This window comes from Delphinapterus leucas, chromosome 10, assembly GCF_059928025.1.
Source record: "Delphinapterus leucas isolate spDelLeu-1000000601 "Yukka" chromosome 10, BTC_Dleu_Yukka2, whole genome shotgun sequence".
Taxonomy (NCBI): Eukaryota; Metazoa; Chordata; class Mammalia; order Artiodactyla; family Monodontidae; genus Delphinapterus; species Delphinapterus leucas.
The window spans coordinates 41,309,595-41,330,027 of NC_143138.1; the positions used below are offsets into that span (position 1 = coordinate 41,309,595).

Consider the following 20,433-nt stretch of genomic DNA (forward strand, 5'->3'; position numbering starts at 1 on the left):
GGCCGCCGGGCCCAGCACCGGGCACCGGCTGCGGAAGCGAAAGCGAAAGCCGAGGGAGCCCGGCCGCTCTGGCTCGGGGATCCTCGCCCGCCGACAGAGGGGAAACGAAGCGGAGGCGGCGCGAGGGCACTTCAGAGCTCGGCCCCCGACACGTAAAGGAAAAAGACCTCCGAGCTGCAGCCCAGAAGTCCCCTCCGGTGAGTTGGTGCCCGTGGGAACCTGGAGCTCTAACTGGGACGCAGCCCACCCACCAGCCACTCCGCGTCCCAGGCTTCCCAGCCCTTCTGGACCCCGGGAGCAAGGGAGCGGGGCGGGACCGCCTGGCCCTTTGGAACTCGGCGGGGGCGGGGTGGGGGGAGGGGGTTACGGGTCTTTTTTTTAGAGGATGAGGCTGCAGGTGGTCAGGCTTCCCAGCTCCCTCTGTCAGGCTGAATGCCTGGGATCCTAGGAGGGAGATACTGATGAGGACCAAGCACTTTTCAGGCATCTTTCAGGGTAGCACTGGGTAAATAAAATGGGAAGCCCGTGGACGCGTTCGGCGGAGTGCGAGTGGGGAGGAGTGGGGACAAGGACTGGGACTCACCTCTGTCGTTTCTCACCTTCTAGCCCTAGATCTCGCCATGCGGCTCCCTGACCTGAGACCCTGGGCCTTCCTGCTGCTGGCCGACTGGGCGTTACTCTGGCTGCTGCAGGGGACCCTGGGGGCTCTGCTTCCCCGCGGGCTTCCAGGCCTGTGGCTAGAGGGCACCTTGCGACTGGGAGGGCTTTGGTGGCTTTTGAGGCTGGGAGGGCTGCTGAGGTTTGTGGGAGCACTGCTGCCCCCCCTCTGCCTGGTGACCCCTCTGTTTCTCTCCCTGAGGGCCCTGGTCCCGGGGACCTTGAGTGCTCCCCCAGCCAGGGCGGCTTCAGCCCCTTGGAGCTGGCTGCTGCTGGGTTACGGAGCGGCAGGGCTGAGCTGGGGCGTGTGGGCTGTGCTGAGCCCTCCAGGAGCCCGGGAGAGGGAGCAGGGCCAGGAGAACAACAGAGCCTTGATGTGGAGGTTGCTGAAGCTCTCAAGGCCAGACCTGCCTTTCCTGGGTGTGGCCGCCTTCTTCCTCGCTGTTGCCGTGTTGGGTGAGTCGGGAGAGGGCGCTGTGACTTGGAGGTGGGAAAAGGCCCTGGGCAGCAGCACATTCACTGTTGTCCTCACGCAGGTGAGACATTAATCGCTTACTATTCTGGTCTTGTGATTGACATCCTGGGAGGTGATTTTGATCCTGATGCCTTTGCCAGCGCCATCTTTTTCATGTGTCTCTTCTCTTTTGGGAGGTAGGTGATGGTGATTTGCTAGCCCCCAGTTTTTACAGGGGCCCTCACTTTCCTAACTGTTTTCAGACCCTCTTGTGCCCAAAGCACAAAATACTTAAACTAAAAAATCTGTATTTGTTCATTCACCATTCTGTGTCATGCATCCACTCATTTATTCCTCCGTTCACCACGTGGCTCCAACATCTTCAAAGTTTATATTACTTATTATAGTTACAGATAGGAGTGAATGTAGTACAAAAGGCGTTTATGTGTTGAATGGAATGTCTCTCAGTTACCGCTCAACATTTTTATCTCCATGAAGTTCCATTTCTCTTTTCTGTCTCCAACCTCCCACCCTGTGTTTGTTTCCACAGTTATCCAGTTGTCAGGGTGGGCATGTTTCTTCCTCCTGACTCTTCATCCTTAAGTCATCTTGTCTATCCTGGAAGATCTTACTCTGAGGCTTGTCACCTTTCTTTCCAGCATCTTTACTCTTTTCCACTTCATTTACTTTTCCTTCTGTTTTAAGACATAGCCAGGAGTCCGCTGTCTACAAACTAAGTAACTAATTAACTAACAGCTTGATAGGGCTGGGTCTAGGATGAGGTGAGTCAGGCATCTAGGCTGCAAAATTTAAGGAGGTGCTCATTCTCAGGGTCGTGTGAGTACCTCACTAGCCTTCCCCAAATACCAGCCGGCTGCTTGATCCTGCTCCTTTGATATGGTCATACTTCATTTAGAATCCCTCAAAAACCAGTTCTTCATTATTTCATACTTACTACTCTTTGCTGAAACTACTTAAAAGTGAACTTCTTAATGATCAAGCTGCTGCTTTAAAAAAAAAAAATCAGCCCTCAGTTCTCTATGTGTCTGTAGCATCTGGCATCAGAACAATCTCTCTTTTTTAAAAAAATTATTTACTTATGTATCTTATTTATTTGTCTGTGCTGGGTCTTAGTTGCGGCATATGGTCTCTCAGCTGCAGCATGCGGGATCTAGTTTCCTGACCAGGGATCGAACCTGGGCCCCCTGCATTGGGAGCTTGGAGTCTTAACCACTGGACTGCCAGGGAAGTCCCAGAACAATCTCTTATGATTGATCTTGTTCTTCAGGTAGCTTTTATGAACTCCCTTTCTACTTTCCAGTCCACTCTCCCTCTTCTGGAGAACCGTCCTCCTCTGGATCCTTAATTATGGACTTTTCTCAGGACTCAGTTCTTTGATCTTTAAGAACATTTTTCCTGTTGAGCTAATGCAGCTCACGTCTGCAGGACATTCCCACATCCACATTCCCACATCCAGCCCCAGTCTTGTAATCCAGAGGCCTCCTTGACGTTCCCATTGGATGACGCCCTGTCACCTCAGACTCCATGCACCCAGAACTCCAAGTGCATCCAACTCCCTCCTGGTCTCCTTGAAAATGCCTCCCTCTTCTTATTCCCATTCATGAAACCATCAGTATCCTCAGCTCCAAGCACCAGCATCGTCGCTGCCTTTCTCATGTTCTTGCATTTGCCACACTCAAAACGTGCTCCTATGGCTCCTTTCTCTCCGTTTTCACTGTGATCACCAAAGTCCAAACCCTCACCATTTGATGTCTGAGTATGCCAACAGCCCTCTCAACATGGTCATTAGATTTGTATTAGAAACCCATATTTCGTACAGTTCCTGCCTTTGCGCTTTTACAGTTTTCCTTTGAGTTTGACTGTAAAAATTCACTTGGTCTAAGAGGAATTTTCCAATCCCAAGGACAGTGGAGAGGGAGAACAGCAGGATCCCAGGGCTTTGGAGATGGGAGGGCATTGCTACAGTTCCCACAAGAAAGTATCAATATCTGGAAGTAGGAGGAAGGATGTTGGGGGTGGAGGAAGGAGACCAAGACCAAGGGGAAAGCTGGAGGGATGGCCCTGAGAGAGACCAGGTCAGAAGCAAGCCATAGGCTCTTTCCCTTCACAGCATCTTTCCATTTCTATTGTACTGTTCCCTCCTGTCTAGAACAGAATGAACTAGTGATGCTGATGAATCTGTCTGTGTTATGATGTGGTTCCCACAGCTGGCTCACTGTGTCCTCTTTTCTCTTCGTCTGTTGATTCCTGCCCCTTGTGTCTCCCTCGCTCTTATTTATTTCTCTTCTGCTCTCATGATATACTGCCCCCAACTTTGTATTTATTTTCTTTGCATGCTTTCTCCTCTGCTTCTCTCTCTCCCTCCGTCCTTCTCTGCATCTCTCCTCTTCATCCTCCGCCGTCCTCCTTCCCCGCAGTTCGCTGTCTGCAGGCTGCCGAGGAAGCATCTTCACCTTCATCATGTCCAGAATCAACCTGCGGGTCCGGGAGCTGCTTTTCTCCTCCCTCCTGTGCCAGGACCTTGCTTTCTTCCAGGAGACTAAGACAGGTAGGGCCTGGAGTCCAGGTCTGGGGTCCCCCAGGACTTCCTTTCCCCTCCACTGCCCTCCCCCTGCATCCCTGGTGCCAAGGCCTGGAGCTGTTTTTCTCTCTTTGGGGACCATGTAGAGAGGCAGTCTCCAGGGAGGGAGGGCTGTGTGAGATTGGGAGCTCGGGAGGGAGTTCCTGGGGGTTCTGCATTACAACACGTGGTTTCCTCACCTGCTTTGTCCTGCCCAGGGGAGCTGAATTCCCGGCTGAGCTCGGATACCAAACTGATGAGTAACTGGCTTCCTCTTAATGCCAACGTGCTGTCTCGAAGCCTGGTGAAAGTGCTGGGACTTTACAGCTTCATGCTCAACCTGTCACCTCGACTCACCCTCCTTTCTCTGCTTGAGGTGCCTCTAATGACAGCGGCTGAAAAGATGTACAGTGCTCGCCATCAGGTACGTGTGGATGCTAGGGAATCCCCAGCGAAGAAGAAAGTTCTCCTAGAGGCCTTCTCCAGGCCCTTAGAGGCTTCAGAAGGTCCATGACCCTCTGGGACTTTGTGTGTGTGTGTGTGACAGGGGGGGGGGTGGGAAGAGAGGTGGCGGGGAAGAGAGAGAGAGAGAGAGAGAGAGAGAGAGAGAGAGAGAGAGAGATTTTCAGGTTATTTTCCATTGTAGGTTATTAAAAGATGTTGAATGTAGTTCCCTGTGCTATACAGTAAATCCTTGTTGCTTATCTATTTTGTGTTAGTAGTTTGTATCTGTTCGTCTCAAACTCTTAATTTATCCACTCCCCCCTTCCCCCAATTTTGGTAACCATAAGTTTGTTTTCTACGTCTGTGAGTCTGTTTCTGTTTGTATGCAGATTCATTTGTATTATTTTTTTAGATTCCACATGTAAATGATATCATATAATATTTGTCTTTCTCTGTCTGACTTACTTCACTTAGCGTGAAGAGAGCGTTCCAAGGGCTGGAATGAGACGTGGGGGTCGGTTGTCTTCTGCCGAATCAGCCCCTCCTATCTCCTGCCCCACTTTTCCAGGCAGTCCTTCAGGAGATCCAGGATGCTGTGGCGAAAGCAGGACAGGTGGTACGTGAGGCAGTTGGAGGGCTGCAGACTGTGCGCAGTTTTGGGGCGGAGGAGCAAGAGGTCCGTCGCTATAAGGAGGCTCTTGACCGATGCCGGCAGCTGTGGTGGCGACGAGATCTGGGAATGGCCCTCTACTGCCTCTTAAGGAGGGTGAGGAGACTGAGTGGCTGGAGGAAGGGCCCAGGGAGGGGGCAGGGAAAGTGATGGTCCTCTTCCTACAGCTGGTCTGGGGGTCGCTCAGTGTCATAGGGGCAGGGAGGCCAAAGAATGGAAGATTCTCAGGCTCCCTTTCCTTCTCCCTCCAGATGCTGCACTTGGCAATGAAGGTTATATTGCTGAGATGTGGGCTGCAGCAGATCCTGGCTGGGGACCTCACCCGGGGTGGGCTGGTCTCCTTTCTGCTCTACCAGGAGGACGTGGGCTGCCACGTGCAAGTGAGTCAGGAGCTGTGCACGCTCTCTTTTCCCGCTTTGTCTTCTATTTGTTCCCCTTAAAAAAAAAAAACAAACTGAAATAACCCCAACTCATTGTGATGGAGAATTTCAAACATGGGCAATAAAAGAGAAAAAAGCTATAATATGAACCCCCATGTACCCAACATCTGTTTTTTTTTTAACTTTTTTTTTCTTTATTTTATTTAAAATTTTTGTTTTATATTGGGGTATAGTTGATTTACAGTGTTGTGTTAGTTTCAGGTGTACAGCAAAGTGAATCAGTTATACATATACATATATCCACTCTTTTTTAGATTCTTTTCCCATGTAGGTCTTTACAGAGTATTGAGTAGAGTTCCCTGTGCTACACAGTAGGTCCTTATTAGTTATCTATTTTATATATAGTAGCCTTCCTGTTTTGCAGACCCTGGTGTACATGTTTGGGGACATGCTGAGCAATGTGGGGGCTGCAGAGAAGGTGTTCTGCTACCTGGACCGAAAGCCAAATCTGCCTCCAACTGGGACACTGGCCCCGCCCACTCTGCAGGGCCTGATGGAATTCCAGAACGTCTCCTTTGTGTATCCCAATCGCCCTGACCAGCCTGTGCTCAAGGTGCCCAACGGAGACCCCAGGGAGGGAATCTGGGCCCTTCACGCCCTGAGTGATGAGAAGCTTATCCTTCTCTGATAGAAAGAAGAGGAGATGGAGGGCAAACAGGCAGTCCCCTAACTCTTGCCTGGCTTTTCTAGGGTCTGACATTCACCCTGCCTCCTGGGAAGATGACCGCACTGGTGGGGCCCAGTGGATCTGGAAAGAGCACAGTAGCTGCTCTGCTGCAGAATCTGTACCAGCCCACTGAGGGGCAGGTGCTGCTGGATGGGGAGCCCATCTCCCAGTATAAGCGCCGCTACCTACACCAACAGGTGGGTGGGGAGGAAGGAGAGGGATTGCAGATTGGATGGAGAATTATGTGCAGAGAGCAGGGGGTGGAGATGGGGGAAGAAACACAAGGGGTCCATTGTGAGGTAGGTAGGCGAGGAGGAAAGGAGGGTCCCTGCCATGGGGGTTTCCACATGGTCCTCTGCTCCTGTCGCCTCTGCCCAGGTGGTTTTGGCCGGGCAGGAGCCTGTGCTGTTCTCGGGTTCGGTGAGGGACAACATCACTTATGGGCTGAAGGGCTGCAGCGATGAGAAGGTGCTGGCTGCTGCACGGGCGGCCAGAGTGGAGGAGTTCATAAAGGAAATGAAGCACGGACTTGATACAGGTACCTTTTTTTTTTTTTTTTTAACATCTTTATTGGAGTATAATTGCTTTACAATGGTGTGTTGGTTTCTGCTTTATAACAAAGTGAATCAGCTATAAGTATACATATATCCCCATATCCCCTCCCTCTTGCGTCTCCCTCCCACCCTCCCTATCCCACCCCTCTACGTGGACACAAAGCACCGAGCTGATCTCCCTGTGCTATGCAGCTGCTTCCCACTAGCTATCTGTTTACATTTGGTAGTGTATATATGTCCATGCCACTCTCTCACTTTGTCCCAGTTTACCCTTACCCCTCCCCGTGTCCTCAAGTCCGTTCTCTACATCTGTGTCTTTATTCCTGTCCTGCCCCTAGGTTCTTCAGAACCTTTGTTTTAGATTCCATATATATGTGTTAGCATACGGTATTTGTTTTTCTCTTTCTGACTTACTTCACTCTGTATGACAGACTCTAGGTCCATCCACCTCACTACAAATAAATCAGTTTCATTTCTTTTTATGGCTGAGTGATATTCCATTGTATAGATGTGCCACACCATCTTTACCCATTCATCTGTCGAAGAACACTTAGGTTGCTTCCATGTCCTGGCTATTGTAAATAGAGCTGCAGTGAACATTGTGGTACATGACTGTTCTTGAATTATGGTTTTCTCAGTGTATATGCCCAGTAGTGGGATTGCTGGGTCATATGGTAGTTCTATTTTTAGTTTTTTAAGGAACCTGCATCCTGCTCTCCATAGTGGCTGTATCAATTTACATTCCCACCAACAGTGCAAGAGGGTTCCCTTTTCTCCACACCCTCTCCGGCATTTATTGTTTGTAGATTTTTTGATGATGGCCATTCTGACTGGTGTGAGGTGATACCTCATTGTAGTTTTGACTTGCATTTCTCTAATGATTAGTGATGTTGAGCATCCTTTCATGTGTTTGTTGGCAATCTGTATATCTTCAAAGAAATGTCTATTTAGGCCTTCTGCCCATTTTTGGATTGGGTTGTTTGTTTTTTTGATAATGAGCTGCCTGAGCTGCTTATAAATTTGGGAGATTAATCCTTTGTCATTTGCTTCATTTGCATATATTTTCTCCCATTCTGAGGGTTGTCTTTTGGTCTTGTTTATGGTTTCCTTTGGTGTGCAAAAGTTTTTAAGTTTCATTAGGTCCCATTTGTTTATTTTTGTTTTTATTTCCCTTTCTCTGGGAGGTGGGTCAAAAAGGATCTTGTTGTGATTTATGTCATAGAGTGTTCTGCCTATGTTTTCCTCTAAGAGTTTTATAGTGTCTGGCCTTACATTTAGGTCTTTAATCCATTTTGAGTTTATTTTTGTGTATGGTGTTAGGGAGTGTTCTAATTTCATTCTTTTACATGTAGCTGTCCAGTTTTCCCAGCACCACTTAGTGAAGAGGCTGTCTTTTCTCCATTGTATATTCTTGATTCCTTTATCAAAGTTAAGGTGACCATAGGTGCGTGGGTTTATCTCTGGGCTTTCTATCCTGTTCCACTGATCTATATTTCTGTTCTTGTGCCAGTACCGTACTGTCCTGATTACTGTAGCTTTGTAGTATAGTCTGAAGTCAAGGAGCCTGATTCCTTCAGCTCCGTTTTTCTTTCTCAAGATTGCTTTGACTATTCGGGGTCTTTTGTGTTTCCATACAAATTGTGCAATTTTTTTTTTTGTTCTGTGAAAAATGCCATTGGTAGTTTGATAGGGATTGCATTGAATCTGTAGATTGCTTTGGGTATATAGTCATTTTCACAATGTTGATTCTTCCAATCCAAGAACATGGTATATCTCTCCATCTGTCTTTATCATCTTTAATTTCTTTCGTCAGTGTCTTATAGTTTTCTGCATACAGGTCTTTTGTCTCTTTAGGTAGGTTTATTCCTAGGTATTTTATTCTTTTTGTTGCAATGGTAAATGGGAGTGTTTCCTTAATTTCTCTTTCAGATTTTTCATCATTAGTGTATAGGAGTGCAAGAGATTTCTGTGCATTAATTTTGTATCCAGCTACATTACCAGATTCATTGATTAGCTCTAGTAGTTTTCTGGTAGCATCATTAGGATTCTCTATGCATAGTATCATGTCATCTGCAAACAGTGACAGTTTTACTTCTTCTTTTCCGATTTATATTCCCTTTATTTCTTTTTCTTCTCTGATTGCTGTCACTAAAACTTCCAAAAGTATGTTGAATAATGGTGGTGAGAATGGGCAACCTTGTCTTGTTCCTGATCTTAGTGGAAATGGTTTCAGTTTTTCACCATTGAGAACGATGTTGGCTGTGGGTTTGTCATATATGGCCTTTATTATGTTGAGGTAAGTTCCCTCTATGCCTACTCTCTGGAGGGTTTTTATCATAAATGGGTGCTGAATTTTGTCGAAAGCTTTTTCTGCATCTATTGAGATGATCATATGCTTTTTCTCCTTCAATTTGTTAATATGGTGTATCACGTTGATTGATTTGTATATATTGAAGAATCCTTGCATTCCTGGAATAAACCCCACTTGATCATGGTGTATGATCCTTTTAATGTGCTGTTGGATTCTGTTTGCTAGTATTTTGTTGAGGATTTTTGCATCTATGTTTCATCAGTGATATTGGCCGGTAGTTTTCTTTCTTTTCTGTCATATCAACAAAGATGTGACATCTTTGGTTTTGGTATCAGGGTGATGGCCTCATAGAATGAGTTTGGGAGTGTTCCTCCCTCGGCTATATTTTGGAAGGGTTTGAGAAAGATAGGTGTTAGCTCTTCTCTAAATATTTGATAGAATTTGCCTGTGAAGCCCTCTGGACCTGGGCTTTTGTTTGTTGGAAGATTTTTAATCACAGTTTCAATTTCAGTGCTTGTGATTGGTCTGTTTATATTTTCTATTTCTTCCTGGTTCAGTCTTGGAAGGTTGTGCTTTTCTGAGAATTTGTCCATTTCTTCCAGTTTGTCCATTTTATTGGCATAAAGTTGCTTGTAGTAATCTCTCATGATCCTTTGTATTTCTGCAGTGTCAGTTGTTACTTCTCCTTTTCCATTTCTAATTCTATTGATATGCGTCCTCTTCCTTTTTTTCTTGATGATTCTTGCTGATGGTTTATCAATTTTGTTTATCTTCTCAAAGAACCAGCTTTTAGTTTTATTGATCTTTGCTATTGCTTTCTTCATTTCTTTTTCATTTATTTCTGATCTGAACTTTATGATTTCTTTCCTTCTGCTAACTTTGGGGTTTTTTGTTCTTCTTTCTCTAATTGCTTTAGGGATACAGGTACCTTCAGCCAAACCTACTCACCTCCCTCCCCAGCATCATGAGTTCTGTAGCTGCCTGTCCAGCTCAGGAGCCTTTGTTCCTGGAGAGCAGGGCAGGGTGATGATGCTCTATCTACACGGGCAGCCCTAGAGGTCCCTCCCTTACTCCGGGCCCTCATCCGCCTAATTGTTGGCTGTGGAAATACCAGCTGTGCTTGTGAGGAGGATGTTGTCGTGGTCACCTGTGTGTGAGGAGAGGGATTTCTCGATTTCCTCAGAGGTGGGGGAGAAAGGGAACCAGTTGGCTGTGGGACAGAAGCAGCGTCTGGCCATCGCCCGGGCCCTTGTGAGGGACCCCCGGGTCCTCATCCTGGATGAAGCCACCAGTGCCCTGGACGTGGAGTGTGAGCAGGCTGTGAGTACTGGGCTCGGAGGGGCAGGGGCGGTGGGACCTTTCTTAGGGCTGGGTTGGAATGGAGGCTATGTGGGGGTGGTGTGGGGACATCCCTGATGCCGCCATGTCTCCCGTCCCATCCTCCAGCTGCCACAGCCCCTCTGAGAGAGGAGGGCAGCGCAGACCTTTCCCTCCTGCTCTGTCTTATCTTCTCGTGTTTCATGCCTTCTCTACCCTAAGTCACTAGAGATGGTGCCCAGTGGGGCCGTGGAGTCCATCTCATTCTTATCTTTCTGAGGTGTTACGATCCTCCCCCTTCAGCTGCAGGACTGGAAAGCTCGCGGGGACCGAACGGTGCTGGTGATCGCCCACAGGCTGCACACGGTTCTGAGCGCCGACCAGATCCTGGTGCTGAGGCAGGGAGAGCTGCAGGAGCACGTGCAGCTCATGGAGGGGCAGGACCCCTACTGCTGCCTGGTGCAGCAGAACAGGAGGACTGAGACCCCAGAGATGCTGGAGCCTTCTCAGGGCCATCTCAGTGACCCAGAGTAGCTCCTGCTTTGGCTTTCCCTGGGGGTGTTCTCCTGGGTGGTTGTTTTTGGAGCTGGAGGCACGATGATGGAGATTTAGACCATGTGTACTTTTGTTGGGGCCATGGGAGGGCAGGGGGTTGCTTTCTGTATCCAGGGACCTTATTTCCTTGATGAACAGAGCTTTGCCTGGTGCTGAGTACTGTACTGTGGCATCATAAGTACATTTCAAAATATTTTCTCCTTATATAAACAGCACACATTCGTATAGGAAATGTAGACAATAGAGACAGGCAGGAAGGAGAAAAGTAAAACTACACACTGTTTCACATCCCAGAGATAATCACAGGGACTATTTTGCTGGCTGTCTTAGCCTTTGAATTGTTCTTTGAGTTACATATTAACCAGTATGACATAAATATTCATGAGTTTGCCTTTCTGTATCCTTCCCCATTCCCACCAGGACCTGATATTTTGTTGGGGAGCTAGGGTATGGTGGGACAGAGGACTGTTCCCTAATTAACAGTATGAATAAAATATTGATGAGTTACTGTGTACTGTGTACTGTGTACAGAGTAGGAACTATGCTAAGCCTTTTTCATGTATTATCATTTTTAATCCTTATCCTCAGCCCTTTGAGATTGTTAGTTATTATCCCCATTTTATGGATGAGAATACTGAGTCTCAAAGAGATTAAAGGACTTTCCCAAAGGTTGCACAGTGGTGGAATTGGACTTGGAATCCAGGCCTGACCCCAGAGTCCACGCTCTCAACTAATACATTATATTGCATCTTGTGTCATAATCTACTTTATAATCAGATCAAGTAAAGCTCTTTCACTTCTAGCTCCTAAAAGCTCTGAATCCCTTATCTTCTCTCTGATCTCGTTCTTGTAACTTTCATTCATTGTGTGAGATGATCTCATATTCAGAGAGGTTCCCCTAAGTTGGTGCACCTCTTCCAGCCATTGTTCACAAAGTCATTCTTCTTTCTAAAAGACGCATAAGACATGTCACTCCTGTAAAATCCTCCCTGTGTCTTCACCCCTTTTTCTGCTCACATCTTCCTCAGAGACAGTTTTTCTAGCCCGTTTGTCTCACCCTTTCTTGTTGGATTAAGTTCTATCCACAACAAACTTCCTGCCCTCCTGATGCCTTTGTGCCTCTGAATATGTTGTTTCCTGCCGTTCGGTGAATGATGCTCCTGGATTTGCCCCAATTCTTTAAGATTCAACTCAGGATTCAAGTCTCCCAAGAAGCCTTGCTTTATCTTCTCAGTCTGGAGAAAGTGCCCTGTCTACGTGCTCTTGTTGCTGTGCTGCTGGGGCTTACCTCTGTCACAGTCCCTATTAAACTCTCCACCGCCCACTGTAGACCTCTGTCTTTCCACGAGACCATGAGCCCTTGTGGGGGAGGCCGTCTATCTTATTAAGCTTTATATCTACTACCTGGCACAGGGCTCCATTCATAGTGGACAATAAATAAATGTTTGTTGGGTAAATGAATAAATCTCCTTCCTCTACTGTCTTCCATCTTAATCCTCCCTACACATACAAATCGTGGAAAGTCCAAAGCTGTGCATGTCACTGGTTATTGGAAGGGTCTCGAAGTGGACGGTTCCTATTCTAGGAAATTGAAACTTTCACTTTCCCAGAAATAGCAGGTACTTTCCCGGCTAGCAATGAACTCACCAGAAATTTTTGTTTTTGTTTTTGTTTTGTTTTTCTGCCTGGCAACTGTTGGGAGCAAGGTGAGGCCAGAGTAAGGAACTTCTTATGCAGATAAACCTTTGCTTCATCCTGCTGCTGTCCTACTGCTCCACACCTGTTTATCTCTCAAATTTCACCAAGGGTGAAATAAGCATTGGGAGAGAGAGAAGGCTGGCCTGATTCCTTCCCCTCCCCACCAAATGTCCTTCTTCTATTTATAAAGTAGGAATGATAATTTCTGTATCTCCTTACCTTATGGAAACTATAGTCCTCACAGAAGAAGATCTATTAATCTTTGATGTCCTCAGTACAAATTATACCCATTGACTCAAAATACTTTAAACTTGGAAGACATCTTAAAAATAGTATAGCTGTCAAATCTTACTTTACAGATAGGGAAAGTGGCCTGAAATCACACAGCTAATCAGTGACAGAGCTGGGAGGAAAACTCAGGCAGCCTGATGGGCAGTACGGGAAGATACAGCAGAACTTAGGATCATAAGCGGTCATGAAAACTTGTCATCTCAGGGAAACTTCCAGGTACGCCTTATTTCAGGGACACAGAACAATGTTCCCCGACAGAGTGTTCAACAAATCCTTACAAGTGTGGTCTGCCTGGTAACCACAGACATTAGTAATTCTGATTTGTCCAGAGTTCTTTTCATTTCCCCCTCCTACTACCCATCACCATTTGACTTCCGCCTGTTAATTTCCCCTTCTTCTTGTCACTTACCTTCAGTGCCTTTCCTGCTCAGCCATGTACTACTCTTTCCAAAGCGAGATATGAATGGAGAGGAGGAACCTTAGGAAACTCTCAGATTACTTTGGAGCCCCAAACAACCTCCCGCCCCGTCTGCTCTGCCCAGTGCGGGAATAACGTTGAACTTAAAGTACTTTACACCCCAGCCGAGTGGGGCAGCCACTTGTAGTCTGCACGGCAGTCGTGGTTCAGGAGAAGGAAGTGTGGAGTCAGAATTTGGGGGGGAAAGGACAAGGGAATAAGGAAAACAAAAATCTGTTTTGGGCGCTGAGTGAAAGGAGCATCCATTCACTTGGGTCCGATGCCACCTGCTGGCCCTAGGAAAGACTGAGTCTTTAACCTAGAGTTTCAAGGGCCTTTTATGAATTGTAATAATTCAGTATCAATGATAATCATTCACGGAGTGCCCTCTGTGTGCTTCTGCTGTGCTAAGTGCCTGCCATATACCGTCTTACTTTATCTTTAAGATAATCCCATGTGGCAGGTGTTACTATCCCAATTCTAAGAATGAGAGTGGAGATTTAGAAACATTTACTCACTTGCCTGGGACACAGAGCTAGGAAAAGGTGGACTTTGCTTAACTTTACAACAGAACTCCTCAAAAGTTTGCTATACTGCCTGTATCCACTTACCCTCTTACTATTCTCTTTTTTAAAGATACAATTCATGTGAATAAGCAGTACATTAATTAATGTGGTTTACAATTCAAAAAGCACAACATGGTCTACGGAGGAAAGCTTCACTCCCATCCTTCCCCACAGTTTGCCAGTACCCCTTGCTTTGGCGATCCATACTTCAAGCTTTATCCTTCCAGAGAAACAATGTACTGTATATTTAAGCATATATATGTATATATTCTCGCTCCCTATTATTACAAATAGCAGCCCTCTAAATTCCCAGTTCTGAAATTTACTTTTTTAAATAAATGTATTTATTTTATCTATTTTTGACTGCTTTGGGTCTTCGTTGCAGCATGCGGGCTTTCTCTAGTTGCAGCGAGCGGGGGCTACTCTTCGTTGCGGTGCGCGGGCTTCTCATTGCGGTAGCTTCTTTTGTTGCGGATCGTGGGCTCTAGGCACGCGGGCTTCAGTAGTTGTGGCATGTGGACTCAGTGGTTGTGGCACATGGGCTTAGTTGCTCCTTGGCATGTGGGATTTTCCCTGACCAGGGTTCGAACCCGTGTCTCCTGCATTGGCAGGTGGATTCTTAACCACTGCACCACCAGGGAAGTCCTGAAATTTACTTTTTAAACTTTAGAAATATATGGCTCTAATGTATGCTATTTTATGGAAGTACCATATTTCATTTAGCCTGTCTCCTTTTATTGATGAGTAGTTAGGCTATCAGAAGTCTTTTGCTATTATAAGCAATGTCTTGTATAGACATTGTTATACACATGTGCGAGAATAGGACTAGGATAAAATCCTAAAGAGGATGTTGCCAAGTCTAAATGTTTATGTATTATTAATATTGATAGATATTGGAAAATTACCGTCATGGAGATTGTATGAATGCAGAATTCCATCAGCAGTATATGAGTTTATCTCCTTCCCCACATTCTCATCAACACAGAGTGTTGTAAAATTTTTAGATTTTGTGACTCTTATAGATAAAAAGTGGCATCGTACTGAAGTCGTCATTTGGTTTATTTTTGTTACCACTTAAGGAAGAAGGATACTGAACCCAGAAAGAAAAATTGGGATGCAATAAGCAAAGATGAGTAAACACACACACGTACGTACACACCACCACAACCATCATTAACTGAAACCTGTCTAAAATATTGGTAAATCAGACTGAGGAATGAAAAATGACTATAACTACAAAAATCACTGGCAATAATGACAATTAAATTTAAGAACATGATGCAATAATCAGAAATAACATGAGAGTGAGGCAGATAAAGTAAAAGAATTCTAAAGTCTTGGTCGTATTTCGCACGAGGGCAGAGATATTGATTAACTTCGGATGTTGCTAAATTAGGCAGTCATGTTAAAAATGTAGGGGTAAATCTTAATTAATAAAAATTAAAACTCCTAAGCCAGTAGGGGGAAATTAGAGATTACTTAGAATATTTAATTAGTTTAATGTAAGTGATGAAAGGACAGACAATAAAGGAAGCAAAGAACATAGCACAATATGTGATAATAGAAACAAATCCAGACAGCTTCGTAGTCACAGAAATGTAAATAACTTAAATTTAGAGTTAAAAGAAAGAAGTTCTCAGATTGGATTAATACTATCACAAAATCTAGTTATAAGCCCTTCACGTGAGTCACAAAGAAAACTTAAATACTTGAAAAGGTTAAAATCAAAAGGTGTAATACGATGTGTAAAGCTAACACTAATAGAAGATAGTTCATGTACATTGACATCTAAAAATACGCATAATGGGATTTCCCTGGTGGTCCAGTGGGTAAGACTGTGCTCTCCCAGCGCAGGGGGCCCAGGTGTGATTCCTGGTCGGGGAACTAGATCCCGCATGCTTGTTGCAACTAAGAGTTTGCACACCACAACTAAGACCTGGCACAGCCAAAATAAATAAATAAGTAAATATTACAAAATAAATAAATTAAAATATGCATAATGATAGCAAGAAGTCACCAGGACATTATACTAAAACTGAATGAGTCTGCACCTAGTAATAAAGTCAGATATAGGTAAGAAAATATAGACCACAGGAATTCCCTGGTGGTCCAGTGGTTAGGACTCCCCGGTTTTCACTTCCGAGGGCTGGGGTTAAATCCCTGGTAGGGGAACTAAGATCCCACAAGCCGAGCAGCGTGGGCAAAAAAATATCTATATCTAGATCTGTATGCCAAATTATAGAAGAAATTGACAAATAGAAACACATTTCTTAATAATTACAGATTAAGTGGAAAAATGAGTAAGGACATAGAATAAGCTTGCTGATGGCCTAGTCTTTAATATCTGAGAGTCAAAAGATAGCCCTAAGACTGATAAATCAAGTAGTTGTATTTAGAACATATGTAAGAGTACAAAGTTATACACAAAGACAATGGAAGAGAAAGGGAGAGAATATAAGCTTGTTTTCTGATGTTTATAGTAGAAAACTAATAGGAACTATCTAAAGAAGAGAGGAGCTAACTGAAGTATATAAAAATAAAATTATCAAGACAATCCCAACATATACACTTTCCTAAATATCTGAAAAACTGCAATTTAGAAAACCACAAAAAGACATAGTGAAAGATTTTAAAAATGAAATAGTCGGGGCTTCCCTGGTAGTGCAGTGGTTGAGAATCCACCTGCCAATTCAGGGGACACAGGGTCAAGCCCTGGTCCAGGAAGATCCCACATGCCGCGGAGCAACTAAGCCCGTGCGCCACAACTACTGAGCCTGCACTTTAGAGCCCGTGAGCCACAAATACTGAAGCCTGTGCACCTAGAGCCCGTGAAGCACCTAGAGCCAACAAGAGAAGCCACCATGATGAGAAGCCTGCGCACCGCAACGAAGAGTAGCCCCCACCTGCCTCAACTAGAGAAAAGCCCGCATGCAGCAATGAAGACCCAACGCAGCCAAAAAAATAAAAAAAAAGAAATAAAAAAATACTCATATAAACATCACATTTAACAGAAAATAATAATCTCCAAATTACACTGAACTATTTGCCATATTAATAATTGTAAATGAACTTAACTCATTAAAATATTAAAATTAAAAATATTTTCAGATTAGATTAAAAGAAAAACTCTGCTGCTTGCAATATACAAAAGATATGCCTAAAAATAAAGTGACTCAAATAGATTTGTTCATTTATTCAATAAATAAAATGATGGACAAAGGCATAAAAAGAGAATGCAAACATAAAGAAAGCAGAGGTCACAATCTTATTAAACAAGGTGAAATTCAGACCAATCTCCCCAGATTGGTTGAAATAAGAAGACACTTTATAATGTAAAGTGTAAAACTCAAAATGCATATCTAAGAAATATATAAGTTCTAAATAGCATATAAGTAACCCTCACAAAGCAGAAATGAAGGTAGATACCAGGAAAATATTCAGAAATGTAGTAATAGGTGATTTTAATTCACTTTTCTTAGGACTAAACAAATCAAGTAGACAAAAGATAAATATGAACACAGAAAATATTACTAACATAGTCAAAAATTAGATCTGATGGCTCTATATTGAAATTTCTTCATTGAAAATTGAGAAAATAATTTTTCAAGTTTCAGCAAAATATTAATGAAAATAGACCACACATTCTGGCACTCAATCATTTCCCCAAAATAGGAATGGTACAGATACTATTCTCTGACTATAATGGAGCAAGCTTGATAATAATCAGGTCAGAAAAGGTAAATGCCCTTCCACATAGGAACTTAAAGAAATGGTCTTTCTCTTGGGCCAGAGAGTGAGAAAACAAACAAACAAACAACTGAAGATTTTCTAGAAAAATGACAATTAAAAATTGTTACCAAGTCACTCTGCTTGCCGCACAACAGGCCAATAAATCGGGAGACGAGGTGTTGAGGCAAGGAATAGTGACTTTATTCAGAAAGCCGGCAGAGAAGATGGGGGACTAGGGTCCCCCCAAAACCATCTTATCAGGGTCTGGATGGAAGTTTCTTTTGTAGAACAGAGAGGGGGAGGAGGTGAGGAAGTAAAGTAAAAAGGCCATTAGTTTTGCCTGGCTTGGCCAGCATCGGGAAGGGGATGTGTTAATTTCTTCTTTTCTGCAGCCATTCACAGGTGGGCAGAGTCCGATTGCCTCCCTGGGAGCTGAACAAAGGCACTTTATTATAACATTCAGGCAGATGGGCAGGGTTCCCTGAGGCAGGCCGTTATATATGATTATAATAACAAAAGCAACGAAAAACAAAGTTTAAAATCGAAGAAACAGATCCAACATGGAGTCCGACTTTGCTCTTCCCTGTTACAATTAAATCACATATCAAACTTTTGGGATATAGTTCCTCAGTGTTCAGAGGAGAATTCATGACCTCAGTTACTTACATCCATGAAAGGAAAGAATGAAATGGAGTGAATTAAGTGAAAGGAAAACAAAATCAAACAAATGGAAACAACTTAAGTGTCTATCGATAGATGAATGGATAAAGATGTGGTACGTATATACAATGGAATATTATCCAGCCATAAAAAAGAAATAAAATTGTGACATAACAACAACATGGATGGACCTAGTGGGTATCATGCTAATTGAAATGTCAGAGAAAGACAAACACCGTATGGTTACAGTTACATGTGGAATCTGAAAAACAAAACAAGTGAACAAACAATTACAAAGCAGAAAGACTCATAGATACAGAGTGGTTGCCAAAGGAGGGGAGGCTGGGGAGAGTAAGTGAAATAGGTGAGGGAGATCCAGAGGTATAAACCTCCAGTTACAAAATAAATGAGTTACAGGAATGAAATGTACAGGGTGGGGAATACAGTCAATAATATTGTAATAACTTTGTATGGTGACAGATGGTAACTAGACTTATCATGGTGATTACTTTGTAATGTATAGAAATATCAAAACACTATGTTGTATATCTGGAACTAACAGAGTGTTGTAGGTTCATTATATCTCAATAAAAATAAAGTCACCAAGATAGCAGTGGAAGATACATATATTTTTTTTTTTCTTTTTTTTTTTTTTTTTTGCGGTGCGCGGGCCTCTCACTGTTGTGGCCTCTCCCGTTGCGGAGCACAGGCTCCGGACGTGCAGGCTCAGCGGCCATGGCTCACGGGCCCAGCCGCTCCGGGGCACGTGAGATCTTCCCTGACCGGGGCACGAACCCGTGTCCCCTGCATCGGCAGGCGGACTCTCAACCACTGCGTCACCAGGGAAGCCCCCCTGGAAGATATATTTTTGTCAGGTAATAAGGAGAATGATTTTTTACCACCTCAATGAATAACCACATCTACCACACCCAACTTCTCTCACTCCCTAGGGAATAGGGAGGGAATGAGAAAGAGGGATGCAAACTATGAGTTTTGGGGAAAAATCACAGAAAAGCCCATGTCTCTATTAGGTAGGGCTCTTGGCTGAAGTCAGACGGGAAGACATAGATGAAAATGCCCCACTTTAGTTTTCAAACTCATACAAGTAGAACACAAAAACAAAAATGTGGGAGAAAGCAACCAGGGCATGACCTTTCCCTTTATTAGTTGTCTCCCCAGAAATGTCTATTTTCTCTGATGAGCCTCTGAAGCTCAGATCCTTCCACTGTAGACATTGACAAGAAGCACAGAAAATGACTCAACAAAGTTTCCAACTGGACCAATCAGAGGCTTCGATTTATTCACGATGTATCAGAGGCCATTGACAAGGGAGATTCCCAGGTTGGTATTGCTTCCTCTTCTTGGTTGACATTGCTACCTCTTCCTACAGATGGTCTTCATGTCATTCCTTGCTTGTGATATACGAAACCACTGACTTCTTTTGAAGAGATGGTACCAAAGTTATAATACAATTCTTCAGTTATTTTGACCTTTTGTGCATCTTATCATTACAGGGATGTTAAAGGTGTAGAAATAAAGTTTCCAGGGTTCTCAGGTAAGAAATGTAGTGCAATGGAAATAGCACAGCCTATGGATTTACTACTTGTGACCTTTGGTTCATTCTTTCATTACTTCACCTGTAAAAGGGAGGTCATAATGGTATCTACAGTGAAGCGTTGTTCTGATGATTCTGTCTCTCTTCCTCTCTTTCTCTCTCTCTCCCTCCTCCTGCCCCACACAGTCATATAGTGCTTAGAAAATTGACTCATAACAAGCAGTCAAAAAGTATTAGCTCTTACTGTTATGATGTAGTCAAGTCAGATTTCAGAGTTTATGGGCTTTAGGCACATTCGCACCGGAAGAAGTAAAAGGGAGCCCTCCTAAATTTCTGGTTCAGCATCCGTATCTTCCCATCTTCCCTCACCACCACTTGCCAACTAATAACTCCCCTTCCCTCTAAATCCAAGCACAAGCCCCAATTTAATCTGTGTTCTCTGGGCCCCAGAGTTCTCTTCTCCTCATGGGCTCTCGTTCATCTCCGAGAGAATCTGCAGAAGCCCAGCTGGGGTACTGCCTGCAGAGGAGCGGAGACAGGCTTAGGCATAAGCAGCCTTGTCATCTCCTGCTTTTACTGCTTCAGATCACCCCCATATCATGTCCTCATTCACTTAGCCTCAAGTAAAACATTTTTCTCTATTTCCAGATGAGATACACAGGAAAGACTGAGGTAAGTGTTTGTATGAAGAAAGAAGGAAATTAAAATTCAGTGGCTTGCGTTCCTTCTGATCGCCACCTTTCTATTCAGCGTCACACACCCTTCCAACTGGGAGCAACACAACCGTCCACTTCTAGAAAAAGCACTCACAACCATGGCTCATACAT

At 44.2% G+C, this 20,433-nt stretch overlaps 1 protein-coding gene across 7 annotated transcripts; it reads left to right on the forward strand.

Annotated features, from left to right (window-relative positions):
* The first annotated feature begins 28 nt into the window (after positions 1-28).
* TAP2 (transporter 2, ATP binding cassette subfamily B member) lies at positions 29-20,278 on the forward strand. Of its 7 annotated transcripts, XM_022581553.2 has the most exons (14): positions 37-197; positions 607-1,113; positions 1,194-1,308; positions 3,550-3,680; positions 3,911-4,116; positions 4,705-4,902; positions 5,058-5,186; positions 5,611-5,799; positions 5,937-6,110; positions 6,292-6,451; positions 9,962-10,098; positions 19,283-19,392; positions 19,566-19,606; positions 20,255-20,278. In XM_022581553.2, exons 2-14 carry the CDS (start codon positions 621-623, stop codon positions 20,275-20,277), a joined length of 2,106 nt encoding a protein of 701 aa, XP_022437261.2. In that variant the 5' UTR covers positions 37-197; positions 607-620; the 3' UTR covers position 20,278. The 7 variants fall into 7 exon arrangements, with proteins under 7 accessions (XP_030620372.2, XP_022437259.2, XP_022437261.2 ...); XM_030764512.2 differs by lacking the exon at positions 20,255-20,278 and having other exon boundaries at positions 29-197; positions 613-1,113; positions 19,566-20,247; XM_022581551.3 differs by lacking the exon at positions 20,255-20,278 and having other exon boundaries at positions 29-197; positions 19,566-20,246.
* Positions 20,279-20,433: the final 155 nt, after the last annotated feature.